The sequence below is a fragment of the Anomaloglossus baeobatrachus genome, chromosome 8, assembly GCF_048569485.1.
Source record: "Anomaloglossus baeobatrachus isolate aAnoBae1 chromosome 8, aAnoBae1.hap1, whole genome shotgun sequence".
NCBI classification, from domain to species: domain Eukaryota; kingdom Metazoa; phylum Chordata; class Amphibia; order Anura; family Aromobatidae; genus Anomaloglossus; species Anomaloglossus baeobatrachus.
This window is the reverse complement of record NC_134360.1, coordinates 241,623,907-241,650,808: the sequence shown is the minus strand read 5'-3', so window position 1 is coordinate 241,650,808 and position 26,902 is coordinate 241,623,907. Positions and strand designations below refer to the sequence as shown.

At 40.4% G+C, this 26,902-nt stretch overlaps 1 protein-coding gene across 1 annotated transcript in view; it reads right to left on the bottom strand.

Moving 5' to 3' along the window:
• The window catches only part of LOC142250091 (uncharacterized), a 76,604-nt gene that overhangs the window by 16,559 nt on the left and 33,143 nt on the right, over nt 1-26,902 (bottom strand). Inside the window, exons 15-24 of the mRNA XM_075322155.1 lie at nt 25,625-26,365; nt 22,736-23,476; nt 18,907-19,845; nt 16,014-16,754; nt 13,132-13,869; nt 10,104-10,835; nt 6,824-6,967; nt 4,548-4,694; nt 2,277-2,420; nt 3-146 (exon numbers count right to left, since the gene is read on the bottom strand). Of these exons, the coding sequence (XP_075178270.1) occupies nt 3-146; nt 2,277-2,420; nt 4,548-4,694; nt 6,824-6,967; nt 10,104-10,835; nt 13,132-13,869; nt 16,014-16,754; nt 18,907-19,845; nt 22,736-23,476; nt 25,625-26,365 (5,211 nt within the window). The remainder of the gene's footprint in view (nt 1-2; nt 147-2,276; nt 2,421-4,547; nt 4,695-6,823; nt 6,968-10,103; nt 10,836-13,131; nt 13,870-16,013; nt 16,755-18,906; nt 19,846-22,735; nt 23,477-25,624; nt 26,366-26,902) is intronic.

Sequence of the window (26,902 nt, the reverse complement as noted above, 5' to 3'; positions counted from 1 at the left end):
ACCTGTTGTTGTTGTTGTAGGTGTTGCTGGTGTTGATGTGCTTCCTGATGGTATTGTTGTTGTTGTTGTTACCACGGATGTTCCAGTTACTGTCGGTTTAGTTGGTGTTACACCTGTAGTGCTCTTGGTGGTCCCCGTATGTCCATCTGGAACAGTTGTAGGGGAAACATTAGAAATATTCTTTTTAGATAAAGTTGTTCTGTTTCGGGTTTGTTTTCCACATTAGGAATGATGTCAGGATAATACATCACTTGTTATTTCATTCATTTTATATCATTTTCTGTTACATGTAACTAGAGCTGTGTATTATACTGGGGTCCCACAGAGACGCTGTCACCTATGAGGCCAAATTGAGGTACAGAATTGAAATAATCCTTTCAGTTTTCGCTTATAATATTTCCTATAATATGTCTTCCAGGCTTCAGAGTTGGGTATTTGCCAAATGATTGTAACTGTGAGCGGAGATTGAGCGGCAGCAGAAGAACCAGAGTCACTTTACCGCTCCAGAATCAGTCTGTAGTCAGGACCGGATGTTAGATTTCAGGAATAGTGAGAAAACCAGGTTCAGAAGCGAAACAAGGAGATGGAAACCAGTGTGGAATCAGATTGGGAACCAATAGAGTTACCAGTAACACCCAGGAGGAACCAGAATCCAAACCAGGAGGAAAGTGAGCTCCAAGTCATAGATAAAGAACAGTATCAGAACCAATCTAGAACCAGGGTGAGATCCAAAGTCTAAACTAGTCTATGTTATCTGAAGCCAGTACCAGAAATTAGAGATAGATAAAATAATAGGAATCAAAATAATGTTGATTAGGGATTTAGACCACAAAAAGTGTTTACGAAGAACCGAGACGGCCAATTACAGTGTAAATAAGCCACTGAAAGAACTAGAACACGTTGGACATTCCAGACTTAGGTACGACCTGCCACCACGTCCTATTAAATTTCTGCTGCTCCCATAAGTATTTTTTTTGCCCCTTAAAAATCCACCCAAATAGGGCCTTTTTATTCAGTAATATGTTTTCTGTTCCTTACCAAGGAGGAGCGGCTCACAGTGTAACTATAGAGAACGTTAACATTTGACGTAATAAATACAAACCCAAATCCTCAGATCAGCAGGAATGATATTACAGTGATTCCAAACAAACGTCTATTTTTTTTTTCTATGTAAGTGATGGTAAAAAAAATAAGAATAGTGTTTACATCCTAAAAAAGTAACATTTTTCTGTTTATGGAGCTGAGTGACGGTTTCTTCTTTATGGCTAGCACACACGGCGAGTAATACAGAGCGAGTGGAATGCGATAAAAAATCGCATTCCACCGATATTACTCTATGGAGCAGCTCCCATGAGCGATTTTTTTTCTCAGCCCTAATCGAATTGAGAAATCAGTTGCGGCATGCTGCAGGGGGAATGTGATCTAGTTTCATTCGCACCATTTGAAGTTTATGGGGGCGAGAGAAACATCGCACTGCACTCGCATTCTCGCATCAACTGGCAATGGAGGAGATAGGGAGATAAATCCCTCCCTCTCCTCTGCAGCTGTGGTCTGATCGCAGGATTGGACCACAGTCACATGACACTTGGCTCCTGCTGTGCTGCGAGCGTGAGCCGAGTGTCATGTGCACATTCGCACTAATCCCCATGTTGTGGCCCCAGCCTTAACCTGACATTTTTATTGTTACCAATTTTCTGTACATTTGATGCTTTGATTTCATATTATTACATTTTGTTAGGGAGGTGAGATGACAGATCCGTAATTCTGTTATTTTAATTGTTTTTCTGCTTAACATTTACCAATCTGGTTAATTAATTCCATATTTTGATAGATTTGACCTCTACCTAAGATAGTTAAGAGGTATCAGTATTATATGGGTTTTAGATGCTTTTAAAGGGTCGAGTGAAAACAAGTTGTCAAATGTCTATATAATTGGTGGTAAGTTTCTGATTGGCCGGTGTCTGACCCTTGGGACCTGCAACAATTATCATAATGGAGAACTTTTATCCTCAATGGAAACCTTTTTGCCCCATTACAAAATACACTGGCAATCCCGACGTCTGACCGCGGCTCAATTCATTCTCTATGGGGCTGAAGAGAAAAAACCAAGCACAAGTCTCAGCAGCCCCATAGGGATAGAATTGAGCAGCGATCGAGCGTGTGCACCGCTGCTCCATTCTAACATTCTATACATGTGTCCTGTGCTGTCTCGATCGGTGCAAGTCCCAGAAGTCGGACCCCCATGGGTGGTGAAGTTATCACCTATCTAGTGTCACCTGTTGTTTTTGTTGTAGGTGTTGCTGGTGTTGATGTGCTTCCTGATGGTATTGTTGTTGTTGTTGTTACCACGGATGTTCCAGTTACTGTCGGTTTAGTTGGTGTTACACCTGTAGTGCTCTTGGTGGTCCCCGTATGTCCATCTGGAACAGTTGTAGGGGAAACATTAGAAATATTCTTTTTAGATAAAGTTGTTCTGTTTCGGGTTTGTTTTCCACATTAGGAATGATGTCAGGATAATAAATCACTTGTTATTTCATTCATTTTATATCATTTTCTGTTACATGTAACTAGAGCTGTGTATTATACTGGGGTCCCACAGAGACGCTGTCACCTATGAGGCCAAATTGAGGTACAGAATTGAAATAATCCTTTCAGTTTTCGCTTATAATATTTCCTATAATATGTCTTCCAGGCTTCAGAGTTGAGTATTTGCCAAATGATTGTAACTGTGAGCAGAGATTTAGCGGCAGCAGAAGAACCAGAGTCACTTTACAGCTCCAGAATCAGTCTGTAGTCAGGACCGGATGTTAGATTTCAGGAATAGTGAGAAAACCAGGATCAGAAGCGAAACAAGGAGATGGAAACCAGTGTGGAATCAGATTGGGAACCAATAGAGTTACCAGTAACACCCAGGAGGAACCAGAATCCAAACCAGGAGGAAAGTGAGCTCCAAGACATAGATAAAGAACAGTATCAGAACCAATCTAGAACCAGGGTGAGATCCAAAGTCTAAACTAGTCTATGTTATCTGAAGCCAGTAGCAGAAGTTAGAGATAGATAAAATAATAGGAATCAAAATAATGTTGATTAGGGATTTAGACCACAAAAAGTGTTTACGAAGAACCGAGACGGCCAATTACAGTGTAAATAAGCCACTGAAAGAACTAGAACACGTTGGACATTCCAGACTTAGGTACGACCTGCCACCACGTCCTATTAAATTTCTGCTGCTCCCATAAGTATTTTTTTTGCCCCTTAAAAATCCACCCAAATAGGGCCTTTTTATTCAGTAATATGTTTTCTGTTCCTTACCAAGGAGGAGCGGCTCACAGTGTAACTATAGAGAACGTTAACATTTGACGTAATAAATACAAACCCAAATCCTCAGATCAGCAGGAATGATATTACAGTGATTCCAAACAAACGTCTATTTTTTTTTCTATGTAAGTGATGGTAAAAAAAATAAGAATATTGTTTACATCCTAAAAAAGTAACATTTTTCTGTTTATGGAGCTGAGTGATGGTTTCTTCTTTATGGCTAGCACACACGGCGAGTAATACAGAACGAGTGGAATGCGATAAAAAATCGCATTCCACCGATATTACTCTATGGAGCAGCTCCCATGAGCGATTTTTTTTCTCAGCCCTAATCGAATTGAGAAATCAGTTGCGGCATGCTGCAGGGGGAATGTGATCTAGTTTCATTCGCACCATTTGAAGTTTATGGGGGCGAGAGAAACATCGCACTGCACTCGCATTCTCGCATCAACTGGCAATGGAGGAGATAGGGAGATAAATCCCTCCCTCTCCTCTGCAGCTGTGGTCTGATCGCAGGATTGGACCACAGTCACATGACACTTGGCTCCTGCTGTGCTGCGAGCGTGAGCCGAGTGTCATGCGCACATTCGCACTAATCCCCATGTTGTGGCCCCAGCCTTAACCTGACATTTTTATTGTTACCAATTTTCTGTACATTTGATGCTTTGATTTCATATTATTACATTTTGTTAGGGAGGTGAGATGACAGATCCGTAATTCTGTTATTTTAATTGTTTTTCTGCTTAACATTTACCAATCTGGTTAATTAATTCCATATTTTGATAGATTTGACCTCTACCTAAGATAGTTAAGAGGTATCAGTATTATATGGTTTTTAGATGCTTTTAAAGGGTCGAGTGAAAACAAGTTGTCAAATGTCTATATAATTGGTGGTAAGTTTCTGATTGGCCGGTGTCTGACCTTTGGGACCTGCAACAATTATCATAATGGAGAACTTTTATCCTCAATGGAAACCTTTTTGCCCCATTACAAAATACACTGGCAATCCCGACGTCTGACCGCGGCTCAATTCATTCTCTATGGGGCTGAAGAGAAAAAACCAAGCACAAGTCTCAGCAGCCCCATAGGGATAGAATTGAGCAGCGATCGAGCGTGTGCACCGCTGCTCCATTCTAACATTCTATACATGTGTCCTGTGCTGGTGATCGGTGCGAGTCCCAGCAGTCGAACCCCTATGGGTGATGAAGTTATCACCTATCTATTGTCACCTGTTGTTTTTGTTGTAGTTGTTGCTGGTGTTGATGTGCTTCCTGATGGTGTTGTTGTTGTTGTTGTTGTTACCACGGATGTTCCAGTTACTGTCGGTTTAGTTGGTGTTACACCTGTAGTGCTCTTGGTGGTCCCCGTATGTCCATCTGGAACAGTTGTAGGGGAAACATTAGAAATATTCTTTTAAATAAAGTTGCTCTGTTTCGGGTTTGTTTTCCACATTAGGAATGATGTCAGGATAATAAATCACTTGTTATTTCATTCATTTTATATCATTTTCTGTTACATGTAACTAGAGCTGTGTATTATATTGGGGTCCCACAGAGACGCTGTCACCTATGAGGCCAAATTGAGGTACAGAATTGAAATAATCCTTTCAGTTTTCGCTTATAATATTTCCTATAATATGTCTTCCAGGCTTCAGAGTTGGGTATTTGCCAAATGATTGTAACTGTGAGCAGAGATTGAGCAGCAGCAGAAGAACCAGAGTCACTTTACAGCTCCAGAATCAGTCTGTAGTCAGGACCGGATGTTAGATTTCAGGAATAGTGAGAAAACCAGGATCAGAAGCGAAACAAGGAGATGGAAACCAGTGTGGAATCAGATTGGGAACCAATAGAGTTACGAGTAACACCCAGGAGGAACCAGAATCCAAACCAGGAGGAAAGTGAGCTCCAAGACATAGATAAAGAACAGTATCAGAACCAATCTAGAACCAGGGTGAGATCCAAAGTCTAAACTAGTCTATGTTATCTGAAGCCAGTACCAGAAATTAGAGATAGATAAAATAATAGGAATCAAAATAATGTTGATTAGGGATTTAGACAACAAAAAGTGTTTACGAAGAACCGAGATGGCCAATTACACTGTAAATAAGCCACTGAAAGAATAGAACACGTTGGACATTCCAGACTTAGGTACGACCTGCCACCACGTCCTATTTGATTTCTGCTGCTCCCATAAGTATTTTTTTTTGCCACTTAAAAATCCACCCAAATAGGGCCTTTTTATTCAGTAATATGTTTTCTGTTCCTTACAAAGGAGGAGCGGCTCACAGTGTAACTATAGAGAACGTTAACATTTGACGTAATAAATACAAACCCAAATCCTCAGATCAGCAGGAATGATATTACAGTGATTCCAAACAAACGTCTATTTTTTTTTTCTATGTAAGTGATGGTAAAAAAAATAAGAATAGTGTTTACATCCTAAAAAAGTAACATTTTTCTGTTTATGGAACTGAGTGATGGTTTCTTCTTTATGGCTAGCACACACGGCGAGTAATACAGAGAGAGTGGAATGTGATAAAAAATCGCATTCCACCGATATTACTCTATGGAGCAGCTCCCATGAGCGATTTTTTTTCTCAGCCCTAATCGAATTGAGAAATCAGTTGCGGCATGCTGCAGGGGGAGTGTGATCTAGTTTCATTCGCACCATTTGAAGTCTATGGGGGCGAGAGAAACATCGCACTGCACTCGCATTCTCGCATCAACTGGCAATGGAGGAGATAGGGAGATAAATCCCTCCCTCTCCTCTGCAGCTGTGGTCTGATCGCAGGATTGGACCACAGTCACATGACACTTGGCTCCTGCTGTGCTGCGAGCGTGAGCCGAGTGTCATGCGCACATTCGCACTAATCCCCATGTTGTGGCCCCAGCCTTAACCTGACATTTTTATTGTTACCAATTTTCTGTACATTTGATGCTTTGATTTCATATTATTACATTTTGTTAGGGAGGTGAGATGACAGATCCGTAATTCTGTTATTTTAATTGTTTTTCTGCTTAACATTTACCAATCTGGTTAATTAATTCCATATTTTGATAGATTTGACCTCTACCTAAGATAGTTAAGAGGTATCAGTATTATATGGGTTTTAGATGCTTTTAAAGGGTCGAGTGAAAACAAGTTGTCAAATGTCTATATAATTGGTGGTAAGTTTCTGATTGGCCGGTGTCTGACCTTTGGGACCTGCAACAATTATCATAATGGAGAACTTTTATCCTCAATGGAAACCTTTTTGCCCCATTACAAAATACACTGGCAATCCCAACGTGTGACCGCGGCTCAATTCATTCTCTATGGGGCTGAAGAGAAAAAACCAAGCACAAGTCTCAGCAGCCCCATAGGGATAGAATTGAGCGTCGATCGAGCGTGTGCACCGCTGCTCCATTCTAACATTCTATACATGTGTCCTGTGCTGTCTCGATCGGTGCAAGTCCCAGAAGTCGGACCCCCATGGGTGGTGAAGTTATCACCTATCTAGTGTCACCTGTTGTTTTTGTTGTAGGTGTTGCTGGTGTTGATGTGCTTCCTGATGGTATTGTTGTTGTTGTTGTTACCACGGATGTTCCAGTTACTGTCGGTTTAGTTGGTGTTACACCTGTAGTGCTCTTGGTGGTCCCCGTATGTCCATCTGGAACAGTTGTAGGGGAAACATTAGAAATATTCTTTTTAGATAAAGTTGTTCTGTTTCGGGTTTGTTTTCCACATTAGGAATGATGTCAGGATAATAAATCACTTGTTATTTCATTCATTTTATATCATTTTCTGTTACATGTAACTAGAGCTGTGTATTATATTGGGGTCCCACAGAGACGCTGTCACCTATGAGGCCAAATTGAGGTACAGAATTGAAATAATCCTTTCAGTTTTCGCTTATAATATTTCCTATAATATGTCTTCCAGGCTTCAGAGTTGAGTATTTGCCAAATGATTGTAACTGTGAGCAGAGATTTAGCGGCAGCAGAAGAACCAGAGTCACTTTACAGCTCCAGAATCAGTCTGTAGTCAGGACCGGATGTTAGATTTCAGGAATAGTGAGAAAACCAGGATCAGAAGCGAAACAAGGAGATGGAAACCAGTGTGGAATCAGATTGGGAACCAATAGAGTTACGAGTAACACCCAGGAGGAACCAGAATCCAAACCAGGAGGAAAGTGAGCTCCAAGACATAGATAAAGAACAGTATCAGAACCAATCTAGAACCAGGGTGAGATCCAAAGTCTAAACTAGTCTATGTTATCTGAAGCCAGTACCAGAAATTAGAGATAGATAAAATAATAGGAATCAAAATAATGTTGATTAGGGATTTAGACCACAAAAAGTGTTTACGAAGAACCGAGATGGCCAATTACACTGTAAATAAGCCACTGAAAGAACTAGAACACGTTGGACATTCCAGACTTAGGTACGACCTGCCACCACGTCCTATTTGATTTCTGCTGCTCCCATAAGTATTTTTTTTTGCCACTTAAAAATCCACCCAAATAGGGCCTTTTTATTCAGTAATATGTTTTCTGTTCCTTACCAAGGAGGAGCGGCTCACAGTGTAACTATAGAGAACGTTAACATTTGACGTAATAAATACAAACCCAAATCCTCAGATCAGCAGGAATGATATTACAGTGATTCCAAACAAACTTCTAATTTTTTTTTCTATCTAAGTGATGGGAAAAAAATATGAATATTGTTTACATCCTAAAAAAGCAACATTTTTCTGTTTATGGAGCTGAGTGACGGTTTCTTCTTTATGGCTAGCACACACGGCGAGTAATACAGAGCGAGTGGAATGCGATAAAAATTCACATTCCACCAATATTACTCTATGGAGCAGCTCCCATGAGCGATTTTTTTTCTCAGCCCTAATCGGACCGAGAAATCAGTCGCAGCATGCTGCGGGTGAAATGTGATCCTGTTTCACTCGCACCCATTCAAGTCTATGGGGGTGAGAGAAACATCGCACTGCACTCTCATTACAATGGAGTACAATGTGATTCTCACATCAGCCGGCAACGAAGGAGATTGGGTGATAAATCCCTCCCTCTCCTCTGCAACGCCGGCCCTCCAATCCGCAGCTGTGGTCTGATAGCAGGATCGGACCACAGTCACATGACACTTGGCTCTGGCTGTCCTGCGAGCGTGAGCCGAGTGTTATGCACACATTCGCACTAATCCCCGTGTTGTGGCCCCAGCCTTAACCTGACATTTTTATTGTTACCAATTTTCTGTACATTTGATGCTTTGATTTCATATTATTACATTTTGTTAGGGAGGTGAGATGACAGATCCGTAATTCTGCTACTTTAATTGTTTTTCTGCTAAATATTTACCAATCTGGTTAATTAATTCCTTTTTTTGATAGATTTGACTTTTATACACCCAGTGATACCAATATGATTATTTTTTAACTTTTTCCCTTTGTTTATTTTTAAAAGGAAAAAGTGCGGTAACTATATATATATATATATATATATATATATATATATATATATATATATATATATATATATATATTTATCATTTATTCTTAACTTTTGCATTGTTTTTAAAGTCAGCCCATATGAACATATACATAGTCGATCAGCTCTCGTTCATGGTCTTAAGTCAGCCCTTGTAAATAAGTCTTTAGTTCTGGCTTTAAGTAGGACTAAAACTAGCTGGGATCCACACAGGATTGCTCATCAAATAATGATGTATTGTGAACTATAGCCTGCGCTCTCTAGCTACTTACTGTACATACAGTACACTGATTAGCAACTTCCCGAAAACATTTTATAGCATGTGGACACCTTCATCAGGGCTTTTTTTTTCAGAGTTAAATGCATTTATTTACAGATAAAATTTGTTTGTGCAATTGGGTTTCATTAAATATTTTTAACCGTTTGGCTCCACAGGCTCCATTTATCACAGTATAGTATCAGTAAGCTTCTTCTGGTGGTAGTGATTAGGCTAAGGGCACACAGTGAGTAAAACAGAGCAAGTGTAATGCAATAAAAAAAATCGCATCCCACCCGGACCCGTGTTACTTTATGGGGCCGCTCCCTTGAGCAATTTTTTTTCTCAGCCGTAATCAGACCGAGAAAACAATCGCAGCATGCTGCGGGTGGAATACGATTTGTTTTCTCTTGTACCCATACACGTCTATGGGTGCGAGAGAAGCATCGCATGGCACTCGCATGACACCGGAGTGCAGTGTGATATACACATCAGCTGACAATAGAGGAGATAGGGAGATTAGTCCCTCCCTCTGCTCCGCAGTACCCGTCCTGTCTTCTGCGGCTGTGCTACAATCTCAGGATCGGATCACCATGGCATGACACTCAGCTTACACTCCAACAGAGTGGGAGCCGAGAGTCATGCCATGCACTCGCAGTAATGCTCGTGTGGCCCCAACCTTATTTCATCAATTGAACTTGAGCTAATTTAGAGTCACACCAAGATTGGAGTTAAGATATGGATAAGAGATGAGCTTCAGCTATTTTGCCGGTTGGTGATGCTGCCCCGGCTTCAGATGATCACCGAATGACCTGTAATACATCTGTAATAGATCGCTCAGTGCACATTGGCTGAAATTGTTCTACATGTCCTGTCTACATTAGAATGGTGATCTTTTGTGTAATTTTCAGCTGTTTACACTGCTCAATTACCATGACTGATCATTCTAAGGACCCTTACAAACTCTACCACCAAAAGAAGCTCACTGATGGACTCACTTTAACTTTTTCTGCATCTAGCAGATATTTAAGCTTATAATTGTACTAGTATACGCACCACTTGTGGTCTTCCCAGGTGTTGAAGAAGCACTCGTTGTGGATTGAGTCTTTACTGTCACAATGGGATTAGTGGTCTTTCCTGATTCTGGACTGCTAGCTGTGTTAATGGACACACTACTTGAAACTGTTGTTGTCTTTCCGGATTGTGAAGTACCACTTGTCCCCGTTGTGGTTTTTGAGCTCACATTTGGAATGGTAGATGTACTACTACCTGGAGATTTTGTAGTCTGCCCAGACATTGGAGAAGCACTTGCTGTTGATTGAGTACTTATGCTCACAGTAGTCTTTCCTGATCCTGTAACACTACTTGGGCTAGTAGATACAGCACTTGTTGTCTCTCCCGTTACTGAAGCACCACTTGTCCTAGATGGGGTTGTGAAGCTTAGACCTGAAGTCGTAGATGCACCATGTGTAGATGTTGTAGTCTGCGCAGGCGTTGGAGAACCACTTGTTGTGGATTGAGTGTTTACGGTCACATTTGGATTAGTTGTCATAACTGATCCTGTGACAGTACTTGGGTTACTAGACACACTACTTGAAGCTTTTGTTGTCTTTCCTGGTACTGTAGGACCAGTGGTTTCAGATGTGGATTTTGTGCTTACACTAACACTAGTGGTGGACCCACTATCTGGAGACGTTCTTGTGCTCGATACAGGTTCCTGAGTAGTTCTTGATCCGGATGTGGTTGGTATGGCAGACCTAGAAGTAACCGTTGATCCTGTGATTGCAGCTGTGTTATTGGGAGATATGAAAAAGATACAGGGGTTAAAATTGAATGAAGATGATTAAGTCTATCTGCAGTATATATCTGCTGCTTTGTTCACTGTTAGGCAGTATTCTCTGCAAAACTCTCTTGCACTTTAAACATGTACAGAAGAATTGCATTGTTATGTTTTTTGGAGAATTGAAGACGTTCCTTTAGCCCCCGGTTATTGCAGCATTGTTGGATATTTATGTTCCTGTTGTTATTTTAGCTTGGTAGTTCCAAGAAAACCTCCTTCCATATTCCTCTATGGAAGTTGTGTGCCAAGGACGGCAGACATTTGGTTACACCGCAGGAGAAATTGGGGTTAGTAAGTGCTGCTATGACTGGAACATGTTAGATCCTGTACCTTGACCAAATTGACCAATTGCTGGCAAACGTGAGGTACAGAATTTAAAGAATCCTTTGATTTTTCACATTGATTAGTTTCTGAGATGAGACGCCCAGGCTTCACAGACGTCTGAGTAATCTCTGAATGATTGCAACTGTGAGCGGAGATTGAGCGGCAGCACAAGACCCAGAGTCACTTTACAGTTCCAGAACCAGAAGATGTAGTCTGTAGTCAGGACCAGATGTTAGAATTCAGGAACAGTGAGAAAACCAGGATTAGAAGCAAAACCAGGAGATGGAAACCAGTGTGGAATCAGATTGTGAACCAATAGAATTACCAGTGTAGGATGAGAAACACCCAGGAGGAACCAGAATCCAAACCAGGAGAAAACTGAGCTCCAAGTCATAGATAAAGAACAGTATCAGAACCAATCTAGAACCAGGGTGAGATCCAAAGTCAAAAATAGTAGATGTTATCAGAAGCCAGTACCAGTAGTTGATACAGGAAATAATACGACCCAAGATGTGAGAAATGAGGAGCTTAGTTAATAAAACGTGTATAAATAAACTTAGACACACAGGCTGTAGATAAGCCACCGAAAAAAACAACCAACAGAAGGCAATGGTTCAGGACATCCCGATCGTAGAGAAGACCTATTACCAGGTCAAAGTGGACAGTTATTACTTTTATTTTATTTCTGCTGCTCCTGTGAGCACTTTGTTCCTAAAAAGAATTCCACCATACATTCGCATAGATATGGGCCTTTTAATTATATTTGGTCTTTACCAAAAAATTGTGGGTCACAGTGTAAGTATGCAGAGCAATAAAGAATTGTCGTGTTAATCAAAAAGACCCAAATTTCTGAATCTTAAAATTTTTCAGGGGTAAAAGAAACCCACAGAATTCAAAGTGGAGCAGCAGGAATGAATTAAGCGCAAAAAACGTTCACTTTTGGTCATTTTGACCAGGTGGCAGGTTCTCTATAAGGTCTATTTACATGGGCAAATAGTTGATGAACAAAGTAAAGAGTTTGTCCACTACTTTTATATTGATGGCCTATCTTTAAGATAGGTCATCAATGTCTGAATGGCCAGGGTCCAACACCCTACATTCATGCTGGTCTCGGTGCCAGTGTCAGTAGCAGGAAGCCGGAAATGCTCAGTTCCTTAGCTACTCCTTCTTCTTATTGTGGCCGCAGGCAAATACTGCTCGTCTGCCTACTATTGATTTGAATAGGAGGCGGATGTGCAGTACCTGGCCGAGCCACTATCAGAACATGGAGCAGCTCCAGAACTGAGCACTTCTGGGAACCTGGTACCGCCACCGAAAACTGCTGATCGGCAGGAGTTCGGGGTATCCGATCCCGGGTGATCAGGCATTGATGGCCTATCGTAAGGATAGGCCATCATTGTTTAAGTAGAGGATAATCTCTTTAACTGTTACCTTTCATCAAAAGCCCATATATATATATATATATATATATATATATATATATATATATATATATATATAGCTGACCAGCACTTGTTCAGGGCTTATAATGGCCCTTTTTAATGTGTCCTTAGTCCAAGCTTTAAATATGACTAAAATTTTCTTCGGTTAAGACACACACACTTTATCATCACATAATCATGTATAATAATCTATAGCCTGCCCCCTCTATCTACATACACTTATTTGCATCTCCCTTAAAATTTTTAATAGAAATTTTTACATGTTGTGTCTAGCACAAAAGATAATTTCCACCCATGAATAAGCGTTTTGCTTGTTTGTCGGGTGATTTTCAGCTGTTTACACTGCTCAATTATCATCACTGAACATTCTTAGGACCTTTATAAACTCTACCACCAAAAGAAGCTCACTGATGGACTCACTAACTTTTTCTGCAGCCAGGAGAGATGTTTAAGTTTATAATTATACCAGTATACACACCACTTGTAGTCTTCTCAGGCGTTAGTGATGCACTTGCTGTGGATTGAGTGTTTATGGTCACAATTGGACTAGTGGTCTTTCCTGATTCTGGACTACCACTTGCCTTAGTAGACACACTGCTTGAAACTGTTGTTGTCTTTCCGGAAATTGAAGTACCACTTGTCCCTAATGTGGTTTTTGAGCTCATGCTTGGAATGGTAGATGCACTACTACCTGGAGATCTTGTAGTCTTCACAGACGTTGGAGAAACACTTGCCGAGGATTGAGTGCTTATGGTCACAGTTGGATTAGTAGTCTTTCCTGATTTTGTAACACTACTTGGGCTAGTAGATACAACACTTGTTGCCTCTCCCGTTACTAAAGAACCACTTGTCCTAGATGGGGTTGTGAAGCTTAGACCTGAAGTTGTAGATGCCCCAAGTCTAGATGTTGTAGTCTGCGCAGGTGTTGGAGAAGCACTTGACATGGACTGAGTGCTTATGGTCACATTTGGATTAGTTGTCATAACTGATCCTGTGACAGTACTTGGGTTAGGCACACTACTTGAAGCTCTTGTTGTCTTTCCTGATACTGTAGGACCACTTGTTTCAGATGAGGATTTTGTGCTTACACTAACACTAGTGGAGGACCCACTATCTGAAGATGTTCTTGTGCTTGTTACAGGTTCCTGAGTAGTTCTTGATCCGGATGTGGTTGTTATTTCAGACCTAGAAGTAACCGTTGATCCTGTGATTGCAGCTGTGTTAGTTGGGAGATATGAAGAAGACACATGACTTAAAATGGGAATGAGGATGAGTAAATCTATCTGCAGTATATATGTCCTGCTTCGTTTACTGTTAGGCAGTATTCTCTGCAAAACTCTGTTTACTTTAAAGATGTACAGAAGAATTGCATTGTTATGTTTTCTGGAGAATTGAAGACGTTCCTTTAGTCTCCAGTTATTGCAGCATTGTTAAATATCTGTCTTCCTGTTATTTTAGCTTGTTAGTTCCAAGAAAACCTTCTTCAATGTCCCTCTATGGAAGGTGTGTGTCGAGGACGGCAGTTGTTTGGTTACACCGCGAGAGGTATTAGGGTTAGTAAGTGCTGCTATGACTGGAACATGTTAGATCCCGCACCTTGACCATAATGACCAATGGCTGGAAAAAGTGAGGTACAGAATTTAGGTAATCTTTTGAGTTTTTACATTAATTAGTTTCTGTGATAAGACGTCCAGGCTTCACAGACTTCCGAGTAAACTCTGAATGATTGCAACTGTGAGCGGAGATTGAGCCGCAGCAGAAGAACCAGAGTCACTTTACAGTTCCGGAACCAGAAGATGTAGTCTGTAGTCAGGACCAGATGTTAGAATTCAGGAATAATGAGAAAACCAGGGTCAGAAGCAAAACCCGGAGATGGAAACCAGTGTGAAATCAGTTTGTGAACCAATAGAATTACCAGTGTAGGATGACAAACACCCAGGAGGAACTAGAATCCAAACCAGGAGAAAATTGAGCTCCAAGTCATAGATAAAGAAAAGTATCAGAACCAATGTAGAACCAGGGTGAGATCCAAAGTCTGAACTAGTAGATGTTATCAGAAGTTGATACATGAAATAATAGGACCCAAAATGGACCACAAAACAAATATAAGAAAAACCTAGATGCACAGGCTATAGATAAGCCAACGAAACAACCAACCAACAGAAGTCAATGCTTCAGGACATTCTGAACATAGAGGAGACCTGTTACACGGTTAAAAGTAACCAGTTATTACTCTTATTTTATTTATGCTACTCTTCTGAGTATTCCTTTTTTTTTTCTAAAAATAAAAACTCATACATTCCCATAGAAATGGGCCTTTTTATTTAGCACTAATTTTTGGAGACTTTACCAAGAGATTGTTGGTCACAGTGGAAGAATGTAGAGCAATTACAATTTGTCGAATTTATTAAAAAGACCCAAATCTCTGGATGTCCACATTTTTAAGGGTGTAAAAACCCACATAATTTAAAGGGAGCAGCAGGAATAAGTTATTATAAGCTAAAACTGGTGACTTTTACCAATTTTGACCAGGTGGCAGGTTGTCCTTAAGATCTACAGTATTTACATGTGCAAATAGTTGATGAACAAATGGACTTAACACTTATTTCTAAGTAAGAGCCCATATACACAGATATATCGGCCCTTTTAAGTCTATTTTTAATTAATTTGGCTATAAATATAACTAAAATATTCTGGGGTTAAAGCACACACAATGTATCGTCATATAACCATATATAATAATCTATAGCCTGCCCCTCTATCTACATACACTTATTGGCATCTCCCTTAAAACTTTTTATAGAATTTTTTACATAAATGCATTTACTTTGGGTTAAAATTCATTTTTACACTTCCGTCTCATTAAACATTTTAACCATTTGGTACCACAGGCTCCATTTATCACAGTACACAGATGGCAGCAGAAAGTGGCAACTGTGAACTCGTCAGTAAGCTTCTTCTGGTGGTAGTGATCGTAACTCTTTTCTTACATTTAATGAACTCTGAACTTTAATCTGGATACACGATCCACCCCTGTTTCAGATGATCACTAAATGACCTGTAATAGATCTATAATAGATCGCTCAGTGCACATCGGCTTCCATTGTTCTCAGTAGCGCGAATTCTGTCTACACGAGAACAAATATGTTTTGTGTAGAATAAAAGGTCATTTCCACCTATAAATGAGCATTTTGCTTGTTTGTTGTGTGTTTTTCAGCTGTTTCCACTGCTCGATTATCATGAGGAAACATTCTTAGGACCTTTACAAACTTTACCACCAAAAGAAGCTCACTGATGGACTCACTAACTTTTTCTGCAGCCAGCAGATGTTTAAGTGTATAATTATACTGGTATACGCACCACTTGTGGTCTTCTCAGGCGTTGGTGAAGCACTTGCTGTAGATCTAGTGTTTATGGTCACAATTGGACCAGTGGTCTTTCCTGATTCTGGACTACCACTTGGCTTAGTAGACACACTACTTGAAACTGTTGTTGTCTTTCCGGAAATTGAAGTACCACTTGTCCCTAATGTGGTTTTTGAGCTCACGCTTGGAATGGTAGATGCACTATTATCTGGAGATCTTGTAGTCTTCACAGGGATTGGAGAAACACTTGCCGAGGATTGAGTGCTTATGGTCACAGTTGGATTAGTAGTCTTTCCTGATCCTGTTACACTACTTGGGCTAGTAGATACAGCACTTGTTGTTTCTCCCGTTACTAAAGAACCACTTGTCCTAGATGGGGTTGTGAAGCTTAGACCTGAAGTCGTAGATGCCCCAAGTGTAGATGTTATAGTCTGCGCAGGCGTTGGAGAAGCACTTGCCGTGGATTGAGTGCTTACGGTCACATTTGGATTAGTTGTCTTAACTGATCCTGTGACAGTACTTGGGTTACTAGACACAGTATTTGAAGCTTTTGTTGTCTTTCCTGATACTGTAGGACCACTTGTTTCAGATGAGGATTTTGTGGTTACACTAACACTAGTGACGGACCCACTATCTGAAGATGTTTTTGTGCTTGTTACAGGTTCCTGAGTAGTTCTTGATCCGGATGTGGTTGGTATGTCAGACTTAGAAATAGCTGTTGATCCTGTGATTGCAGCTGTGTTAGTTGGGAGAGATGAAGAAGACACATGAGTTAAAATTTAATGAAGACGAGTTAGTCTATCTGCAGTATATATCTGCTGCTTTGTTCACTGTTAGGCAGTATTCTTTGTAAAACTCTGCTGTACTTTAAAGATGTACAGAAAAATTGCATTGATATGTTTTCTGGAGAATTGAAGATGTTCCTTTAGCCCCCGGTTATTGCAGCATTGTTAGATATTTGTCTCCCTGTTTTTCTTTTAGCTTGTTAGTTCCAAGAAAACCTCCTTCCATATCCCTCTATGGAAGGTACGTGCTGAGGACGGCAGTCGTTTGGTTACACCGCAAGAGGAATTGGGATTAGTAAGTGCTGCTATGACTGGAACATGTTAGATCCTGCACCTTGACCATAATGACCAATGGCTGGCAAACGTGAGGTACAGAATTTAAGGAATCCTTTGAGTTTTCACATTAATTTGTTTCTGTGATAAGACTTCCAGGCTTCACAGACTTCCGAGTAAACTCTGAATGATTGCAACTGTGAGCGGAGATTGAGCGGCAGCACAAGACCCGGAGTCACTTTACAGTTCCAGAACCAGAAGATGTAGTCTGTAGTCAGGACCAGATGTTAGAATTCAGGAATAATGAGAAAACCAGGGTCAGAAGCAAAACCCGGAGATGGAAACCAGTGTGAAATCAGATTGTGAACCAATAGAATTACCAGTGTAGGATGACAAACACCCAGGAAGAACCAGAATCCAAACCAGGAGAAAACTGAGCTCCAAGTCATAGATAAAGAATAGTATCAGAACCAATCTAGAACCAGGGTGAGATCCAAAGTCTGAACTAGTAGATGTTATCAGAAGTTGATACATGAAATAATAGGACCCAAAATGGACCACAAAACAAATATAAGGAAAACCTAGATGCACAGGCTATAGATAAGCCACCGAAAGAACCAACCAACAGAAGTCAATGCTTCAGGACATTCTGAACATAGAGGAGACCTGTTACACGGTTAAAAGTAACCAGTTATTATTCTTATTTTATTTATGCTACTCTTCTGAGTATTACTTTTTTTTTTTCTAAAAAAAAATAAAGTCATACATTTCCATAGAAATGGGCCTTTTAATTTAGCACTAATTTTTGGGGACTTTACCAAGAGATTGTTGGTCACAGTGGAAGAATGTAGAGCAATTACAATTTGTCGAATTTATTAAAAAGACCCAAATCTCTGGATGTCCACATTTTTAAGGGTGTAAAAACCCACATAATTTAAAGGGAGCAGCAGGAATAAGTTATTATGAGAAAAAACTGGTGACTTTTACCAATTTTGACCAGGTGGCAGGTTGTCCTTAAGATCTACAGTATTTACATGTGCAAATAGTTGATGAACAAATGGACTTAACACTTATTTCTAAGCAAGAGCCCATATACACAGATATATCGGCCCTTTTAAGTCTATTTTTAATTAATCTGGCTATAAATATAACTAAAATATTCTGGGGTTAAAGCACACACAATGTATCGTCATATAACCATGTATAATAATCTATAGTCTGTCCCGTCTATCGACATACACTTATTGGCATCTCCCTTACAACTTTCTATAGAATTTTTTACATAGATGCATATTGTATAGGCTAAAATTCATTTTTGCACTTCGATTTCATTAAACATGTTTAACCATTTGGCTCCACAGGCTCCATTTATCACAGTACACAGATGGGAGCAGAAAGTGGCAACTGTGAACTCGTCAGTAAGCTTCTTCTGGTGGTAGTGATCGTAACTCTTTTCTTACATTTAAAGAACTCTGAACTTTGATCTGGATACACGATCCACCCCCATTTCAGATGATCACTAAATGACCTGTAATAGATCTATAATAGATCGCTCAGTGCACATCGGCTTCCATTGTTCTCAGTAGCGCGAATTCTGTCTACACAAGAACAAATATGTTTTGTGTAGAATAAAAGGTCATTTCCACCTATAAATGAGCATTTTGCTTGTTTGTTGTGTGTTTTTCAGCTGTTTCCACTGGTCGATTATCATGACGAAACATTCTTAGGACCTTTACAAACTTTACCACCAAAAGAAGCTCACTGATGGACTCACTAACTTTTTCTGCAGCCAGCAGATATTTAAGTGTATAATTATACTGGTATACGCACCACTTGTGGTCTTCTCAGGCGTTGGTGAAGCACTTGCTGTAGATCTAGTGTTTATGGTCACAATTGGACTAGTGGTCTTTCCTGATTCTGGACTACCACTTGGCTTAGTAGACACACTGCTTGAAACTGTTGTTGTCTTTCCGGAAATTGAAGTACCACTTGTCCCTAATGTGGTTTTTGAGCTCACGCTTGGAATGGTAGATGCACTACTATCTGGAGATCTTGTAGTCTTCACAGGGATTGGAGAAACACTTGCCGAGGATTGAGTGCTTATGGTCACAGTTGGATTAGTAGTCTTTCCTGATCCTGTAACACTACTTGGGCTAGTAGATACAGCACTTGTTGTTTCTCCCGTTACTAAAGAACCACTTGTCCTAGATGGGGTTGTGAAGCTTAGACCTGAAGTCGTAGATGCCCCAAGTGTAGACGTTGTAGTCTGCACAGACGCTGGAGAAGCACTTGCTGTGGATTGAGTACTTATGCTCACAGTAGTCTTTCCTGATCCTGTAACACTACTTGGCCTAGTAGATACAGCACTTGTTGTCTTTCCGGTTACTGAAGAACCACTTGTCCTAGATGGGGTTGTGAAGCTTAGACCTGAACTAGTAGATGCACCATGTGTAGATGTTGTAGTCTGCGCAGGCATTGGAGAAGCACTTGCCGTGGATTGAGTGCTTACGGTCACATTTGGATTAGTTGTCTTAACTGATCCTGTGACAGTACTTGGGTTACTAGACACAGTACTTGAAGCTCTTGTCGTCTTTCCTGATACTGTAGGACCACTTGTTTCAGATGAGGATTTTGTGCTTACACTAACACTAGTGGAGGAGCCACTATCTGAAGACGTTCTTGTGCTCGATACAGGTTCCTGAGTAGTTCTTGATCTGGATGTGATTGTTATTTCAGACTTAGAAATAGGTGTTGAACCTGTGATTGCAGCTGTGTTAGTTGGGAGATATGAAGAAAACACATGAGTTAAAATTTCATGAAGAAGAGTTAGTCTATCTGCAGTATATATCTGCTGCTTTGTTCACTGTTAAGCAGTATTCTTTGTAAAACTCTGCTGTACTTTAAAGATGTACAGAAAAATTGCATTGTTACGTTTTCTGGAGAATTGAAGACGCTCCTTTAGCCCCCAATTATTGCAGCATTGTTAGATATTTGTCTTCCTGTTTTTCTTTTAGCTTTTTAGATCCAAGAAAACCTCCTTCCATATCCCTCCATGGAAGGTGTGTGCCGAGGACGGCAGTTGTTTGGTTACACCGCAAGAGGAATTGGGGTTAGTAAGTGCTGCTATGACTGGAACATGTTAGATCCTGTACCTTGACCATAATAACCAATTGCTGGCAAACGTGAGGTACAGAATTTAAGGAATCCTTTGAGTTTTCACATTAATTTGTTTCTGTGATAAGACTTCCAGGCTTCACAGACTTCTGAGTAATCTCTGAATGATTGCAACTGTGAGCGGAGATTGAGCCGCAGCAGAAGAACCAGAGTCACTTTACAGCTCTAGAACCAGAAGATGTAGTCTGTAGTCAGGACCAGATGTTAGAATTCAGGAATAGTGAGAAAACCAGGGTCAGAAGCAAAACCAGGAGATGGAAACCAGTGTGGAATCAGATTGTGAACCAATAGAATTACCAGTGTAGGATGAGAAACACCCAGGAGGAACCAGAATCCAAACCAGGAGAAAATTGAGCTTCAAGTCATAGATAAAGAAAAGTATCAGAACCAATCTAGAACCAGGGTGAGATCCAAAGTCTGAACTAGTAGATGTTATCAGAAGTTGATACATGAAATAATAGGACCCAAAATGGATTACAAAACAAATATAAGAAAAACCTAGATGCACAGGCTATAGATAAGCCACCGAAAGAACCAACCAACAGAAGTCAATGCTTCAGGACATTCTGAACATAGAAGAGACCTGTTACACAGTTAAAAGTAACCAGTTATTACTCTTATTTTATTTCTGCTACTCTTGTGAGTATTACTTTTTTTTCTAAAAATAAAAACTCATACATTCCCATAGAAATGGGCCTTTTTATTTAGCACTAATTTTTGGAGACTTTACCAAGAGATTGTTGGTCACAGTGGAAGAATGTAGAGCAATTACAATTTGTCGAATTTATTAAAAAGACCCAAATCTCTGGATGTCCACATTTTTAAGGGTGCAAAAACCCACATAATTTAAAGGGAGCAGCAGGAATAAGTTATTATGAGCAAAAACTGGTGAATTTTACCAATTTTGACCAGGTGGCAGGTTGTCCTTAAGATCTACAGTATTTATATGTGCAAATAGTTGATGAACAAATGGACTTAACACTTAAGCTGGGTTCACACTAAGCGACAGCGACAACGACGTCGCTGTTACGTCACCATTTTCTGTGACGTACGTAACAGCGACCGTGTAAGTCGCTGTTATGATCGCTGCTTATCTGTCAAACACAGCGACGCAGCAGCGATCATAACGTCGCTGTGCTACATGTGCAGAGAGCAGGGAGCCGCGCTTAGCGCTGGCTCCTTGCTCTCCTAGGTACAGTACACATCGGGTTAATTAACCCGATGTGTACTGCAGCTACATGTCACAGTGCAGAGAGCAGGGAGCCGCGCACACTGCTTAGTGCTGGCTCCTTGCTCTCCTTGCTACAGTATACATCGGGTTAATTACCCGATGTGTACTGCAGCCACATGTGCACAGAGCAGGAGCCGGAACTGGCAGCAAGGGCGGAGGCTGGTAACGAAGGTAAATATCGGGTAACCAGGGAAAGGTCTTCCCTTGGTTACCCGATGTTTACGCTGGTTACAGCTTACCGCAGCTGCCAGATGCCGGCTCCTGCTCCCTGCTCGCTTCATTTCGTCGCTCTCTCGCTGTCACACACAGCGATGTGTGTGTCACAGCGGGAGAGTGACGACCAAAAAATGAAGCTGGACATTCAGCAACGACCGGCAACCTCACAGCAGGGGCCAGGTCGTTGCTGGATGTCACACACAGCGACAGCGACGGGATGTCGCTGCAACGTCACAGAAAATGGTGACGTTGCAGCGACGTCGTTGTCGTGACACCAGCTTTATTTCTAAGCAAGAGCCAATATATACACATATATCGGCCCTTTTAAGTCTATTTTTAATTATTTTATCTATAAATATAACTAAAATATTCTGGGGTTAAAGCACACACAATGTATCGTCATATAACCATATATAATAATCTATAGCCTGCCCCTCTATCTACATACACTTATTGGCATCTCCCTTAAAACTTTTTATAGAATTTTTTACATAAATGCATTTACTTTGGGTTAAAATTCATTTTTACACTTCCGTCTCATTAAACATTTTAACCATTTGGTACCAGAGGCTCCATTTATCACAGTACACAGATGGCAGCAGAAAGTGGCAACTGTGAACTCGTCAGTAAGCTTCTTCTGGTGGTAGTGATCGTAACTCTTTTCTTACATTTAATGAACTCTGAACTTTGATCTGGATACATGATCCACCCCCATTTCAGATGATTACTAAATGACCTGTAATAGATCTATAATAGATCGCTCAATGCACATCGGCTTCCATTGTTCTCAGTAGCGCGAATTCTGTCTACATGAGAACAAATATGTTTTGTGTAGAATAAAAGGTCATTTCCACCTATAAATGAGCATTTTGCTTGTTTGTTGTGTGTTTTTCAGCTGTTTCCACTGCTCGATTATCATGAGGAAACATTCTTAGGACCTTTACAAACTTTACCACCAAAAGAAGCTCACTGATGGACTCACTAACTTTTTCTGCAGCCAGCATATATTTAAGTGTATAATTATACTGGTATACGCACCACTTGTGGTCTTCTCAGGCGTTGGTGAAGCACTTGCTGTAGATCTAGTGTTTATGGTCACAATTGGACTAGTGGTCTTTCCTGATTCTGGACTACCACTTGGCTTAGTAGACACACTACTTGAAACTGTTGTTGTCTTTCCAGAAATTGAAGTACCACTTGTCCCTAATGTGGTTTTTGAGCTCACGCTTGGAATGGTAGATGCACTATTATCTGGAGATCTTGTAGTCTTCACAGGGATTGGAGAAACACTTGCCGAGGATTGAGTGCTTATGGTCACAGTTGGATTAGTAGTCTTTCCTGATCCTGTAACACTACTTGGGCTAGTAGATACAGCACTTGTTGTTTCTCCCGTTACTAAAGAACCACTTGTCCTAGATGGGGTTGTGAAGCTTAGACCTGAAGTCGTAGATGCCCCAAGTGTAGACGTTGTAGTCTGCGCAGGCGTTGGAGAAGCACTTGCTGTGGATTGAGTGCTTACGGTCACATTTGGATTAGTTGTCTTAACTGATCCTGTGACAGTACTTGGGTTACTAGACACAGTATTTGAAGCTCTTGTTGTCTTTCCTGATACTGTAGGACCACTTGTTTCAGATGAGGATTTTGTGGTTACACTAACACTAGTGACGGACCCACTATCTGAAGATGTTTTTGTGCTTGTTACAGGCTCCTGAGTAGTTCTTGATCCGGATGTGGTTGGTATGTCAGACTTAGAAATAGCTGTTGATCCTGTGATTGCAGCTGTGTTAGTTGGGAGAGATGAAGAAGACACATGAGTTAAAATTTAATGAAGACGAGTTAGTCTATCTGCAGTATATATGTGCTGCTTTGTTCACTGTTAGGCAGTATTCTTTGTAAAACTCTACTGTACTTTAAAGATGTACAGAAAAATTGCATTGATATGTTTTCTGGAGAATTGAAGATGTTCCTTTAGCCCCCGGTTATTGCAGCATTGTTAGATATTTGTCTCCCTGTTTTTCTTTTAGCTTGTTAGTTCAAAGAAAACCTCCTTCCATATCCCTCTATGGAAGGTACGTGCTGAGGACGGCAGTCGTTTGGTTACACCGCAAGAGGAATTGGGATTAGTAAGTGCTGCTATGACTGGAACATGTTAGATCCTGCACCTTGACCATAATGACCAATGGCTGGCAAACGTGAGGTACAGAATTTAAGGAATCCTTTGAGTTTTCACATTAATTTGTTTCTGTGATAAGACGTCCAGGTCTCACAGACTTCTGAGTAATCTCTGAATGATTGCAACTGTGAGCGGAGATTGAGCGGCAGCACAAGACCCGGAGTCACTTTACAGTTCCAGAACCAGAAGATGTAGTCTGTAGTCAGGACCAGATGTTAGAATTCAGGAATAGTGAGAAAACCAAGGTCAGAAGCAAATCCAGGAGATGGAAACCAGTGTGGAATCAGATTGTGAACCAATAGAATTACCAGTGTAGGATGAGAAACACCCAGGAGGAACCAGAATCCAAACCAGGAGAAAACTGAGCTCCAAGTCATAGATAAAGAAAAGTATCAGAACCAATCTAGAACCAGGGTGAGATCTAAAGTCTGAACTAGTAGATGTTATCAGAAGTTGATACATGAAATAATAGGACCCAAAATGGACCACAAAACAAATATAAGGAAAACCTAGATGCACAGGCTATAGATAAGCCACCGAAAGAACTAACCAACAGAAGTCAATGCTTCAGGACATTCTGAACATAGAGGAGACCTGTTACACGGTTAAAAGTAACCAGTTATTACTCTTATTTTATTTATGCTACTCTTCTGAGTATTACTTTTTTTTTTCTAAAAAAAAATAAAATCATACATTTCCATAGAAATGGGCCTTTTTATTTAGCACTAATTTTTGGGGACTTTACCAAGAGATTGTTGGTCACAGTGGAAGAATGTAGAGCAATTACAATTTTGTCGAATTTATTAAGAAGACCCAAATCTCTAGATGTCCACATTTTTAAGGGTGTAAAAACCCACATAATTTAAAGGGAGCAGCAGGAATAAGTTATTATGAGCAAAAACTGGTGACTTTTACCAATTTTGACCAGGTGGCAGGTTGTCCTTAAGTTCTACTGTATTTACATGTGCAAATAGTTGATGAACAAATGGACTTAACACATATTTCTAAGCAAGAGCCCATATACACAGATATATCGGCCCTTTTAAGTCTATTTTTAATCCAGGCTATAAATATAACTAAAATATTCTGGGGTTAAAGCACACACAATGTATCGTCATATAACCATATATAATAATCTATAGCCTGCCCCTCTATCTACATACACTTATTGGCATCTCCCTTAAAACTTTTTATAGAATTTTTTACATAAATGCATTTACTTTGGGTTAAAATACATTTTTGCACTTCCGTTTCATTAAACATTTTTAACCATTTGGTACCACAGGCTCCATTTATCACAGTACACAGATGGCAGCAGAAAGTGGCAACTGTGAACTCGTCAGTAAGCTTCTTCTGGTGGTAGTGATCGTAACTCTTTTCTTACATTTAATGAACTCTGAACTTTGATCTGGATACACGATCCACCCCTGTTTCAGATGATCACTAAATGACCTGTAATAGATCTATAATAGATCGCTCAGTGCATATCGGCTGCCAATGTTCTCCGTAGCACGAATTCTGTCTACACGAGAACAAATATGTTTTGTGTAGCACAAAAGGTCATTTCCACCCATAAATGAGCGTTTTACTTGTTTGTTGTGTGATTTTCAGCTGTTTACACTGCTCATTTATCATGACCAGACATTCTTAGGACCTTTACAAACTCTACCACCAAAAGAAGCTCACTGATGGACTCACTAACTTTTTCTGCAGCCAGCAGATGTTTAAGTTTATAATTATACCAGTATACGCACCACTTGTAGTCTTCTCAGGCGTTGGTGAAGCACTTGCTGTGGATTGATTGTTTACGGTCACAATTGGACTAGTGGTCTTTCCTGATTCTGGACTACCACTTTGCTTAGTAGACACACTTGTTGAAACTGTTGTTGTCTTTCCAGAAATTGAAGTACCACTTGTCCCTGGTGTGGTTTTTGAGCTCACGCTTGGAATGGTAGATGCACTACTACCTGGAAATCTTGTAGTTTGCACAGGCGTTGGAGAAGCACTTGCTGAGTATTGAGTGCTTAGGGTCACAGTTGGATTAGTAGTCTTTCCTGATCTTGTAACACTACTTGGGCTAGTAGATACAGCACTTGTTGTCTCTCCCGTTACTGAAGAACCACTTGTCCTAGATGGGGTTGTGAAGCTTAGACCTGAACTAGTAGATGCCCCATGTGTAGATGTTGTAGTTTGCGCAGGCGTTCGAGAAGCACTTACTGTGGATTTTGTGCTTACAGTCACATTTGGATTATTTGTCATGACTGATCCTGTGACAGTACTTGGGTTACTTGACACACTACTTGAAGCTTTTGTTGTCTTTCCTGATACTGTAGGACCACTTGTTTCAGATGAGGATTTTGTGCTTACACTAACACTAGTGGAGGACCCACTATCTGAAGATGTTGTTGTGCTCATTACAGGTTCCTGAGTAGTTCTTGTTCCGGATGTGGTTGTTATTTCAGATTTAGAAATAGTCGTTGAACCTGTGATTGCAGCTGTGTTAGTTGGGAGATATGAAGAAGACACAGAAGTTAAACTTGAATGAAGATGAAAAAGTCTATCTGCAGTATATATGTGCTGCTTTCTATGCTGTTAGGCAGTATTCTTTGCAAAACTCTCTTGTACTTTAAAGATGTACAGAAAATCTGCATTGATATGTTTTCTGGAGAATTGAAGACGTTCCTTTAGCCCCCGGTTATTGCAGCATTGTTAGATATTTGTCTTCCTGATATTATTTTAGCTTGTTAGTTCCAAGAAAACCTCCTTCTATATCTCTCTATGGAAGTGCAGGCCGAGGACAGCAGTCGTTTGGTTACACCACGAGAGAAATTAGCGTGAGCGGAGATTGAGCGACAGCACAAGACCTGGAGTCACTTTACAGTTCCAGAACCAAAAGATGTAGTCTGTAGTCACGACCAGATGTTAGATGTCACGAATAGTGAGAAAACCAGGATTAGAAGCACAACCAGGAGATGGAAACCAGTGTGGAAACAGATTGTGAACTAACAGAGTTACCAGTGTAGGTTGAGAAA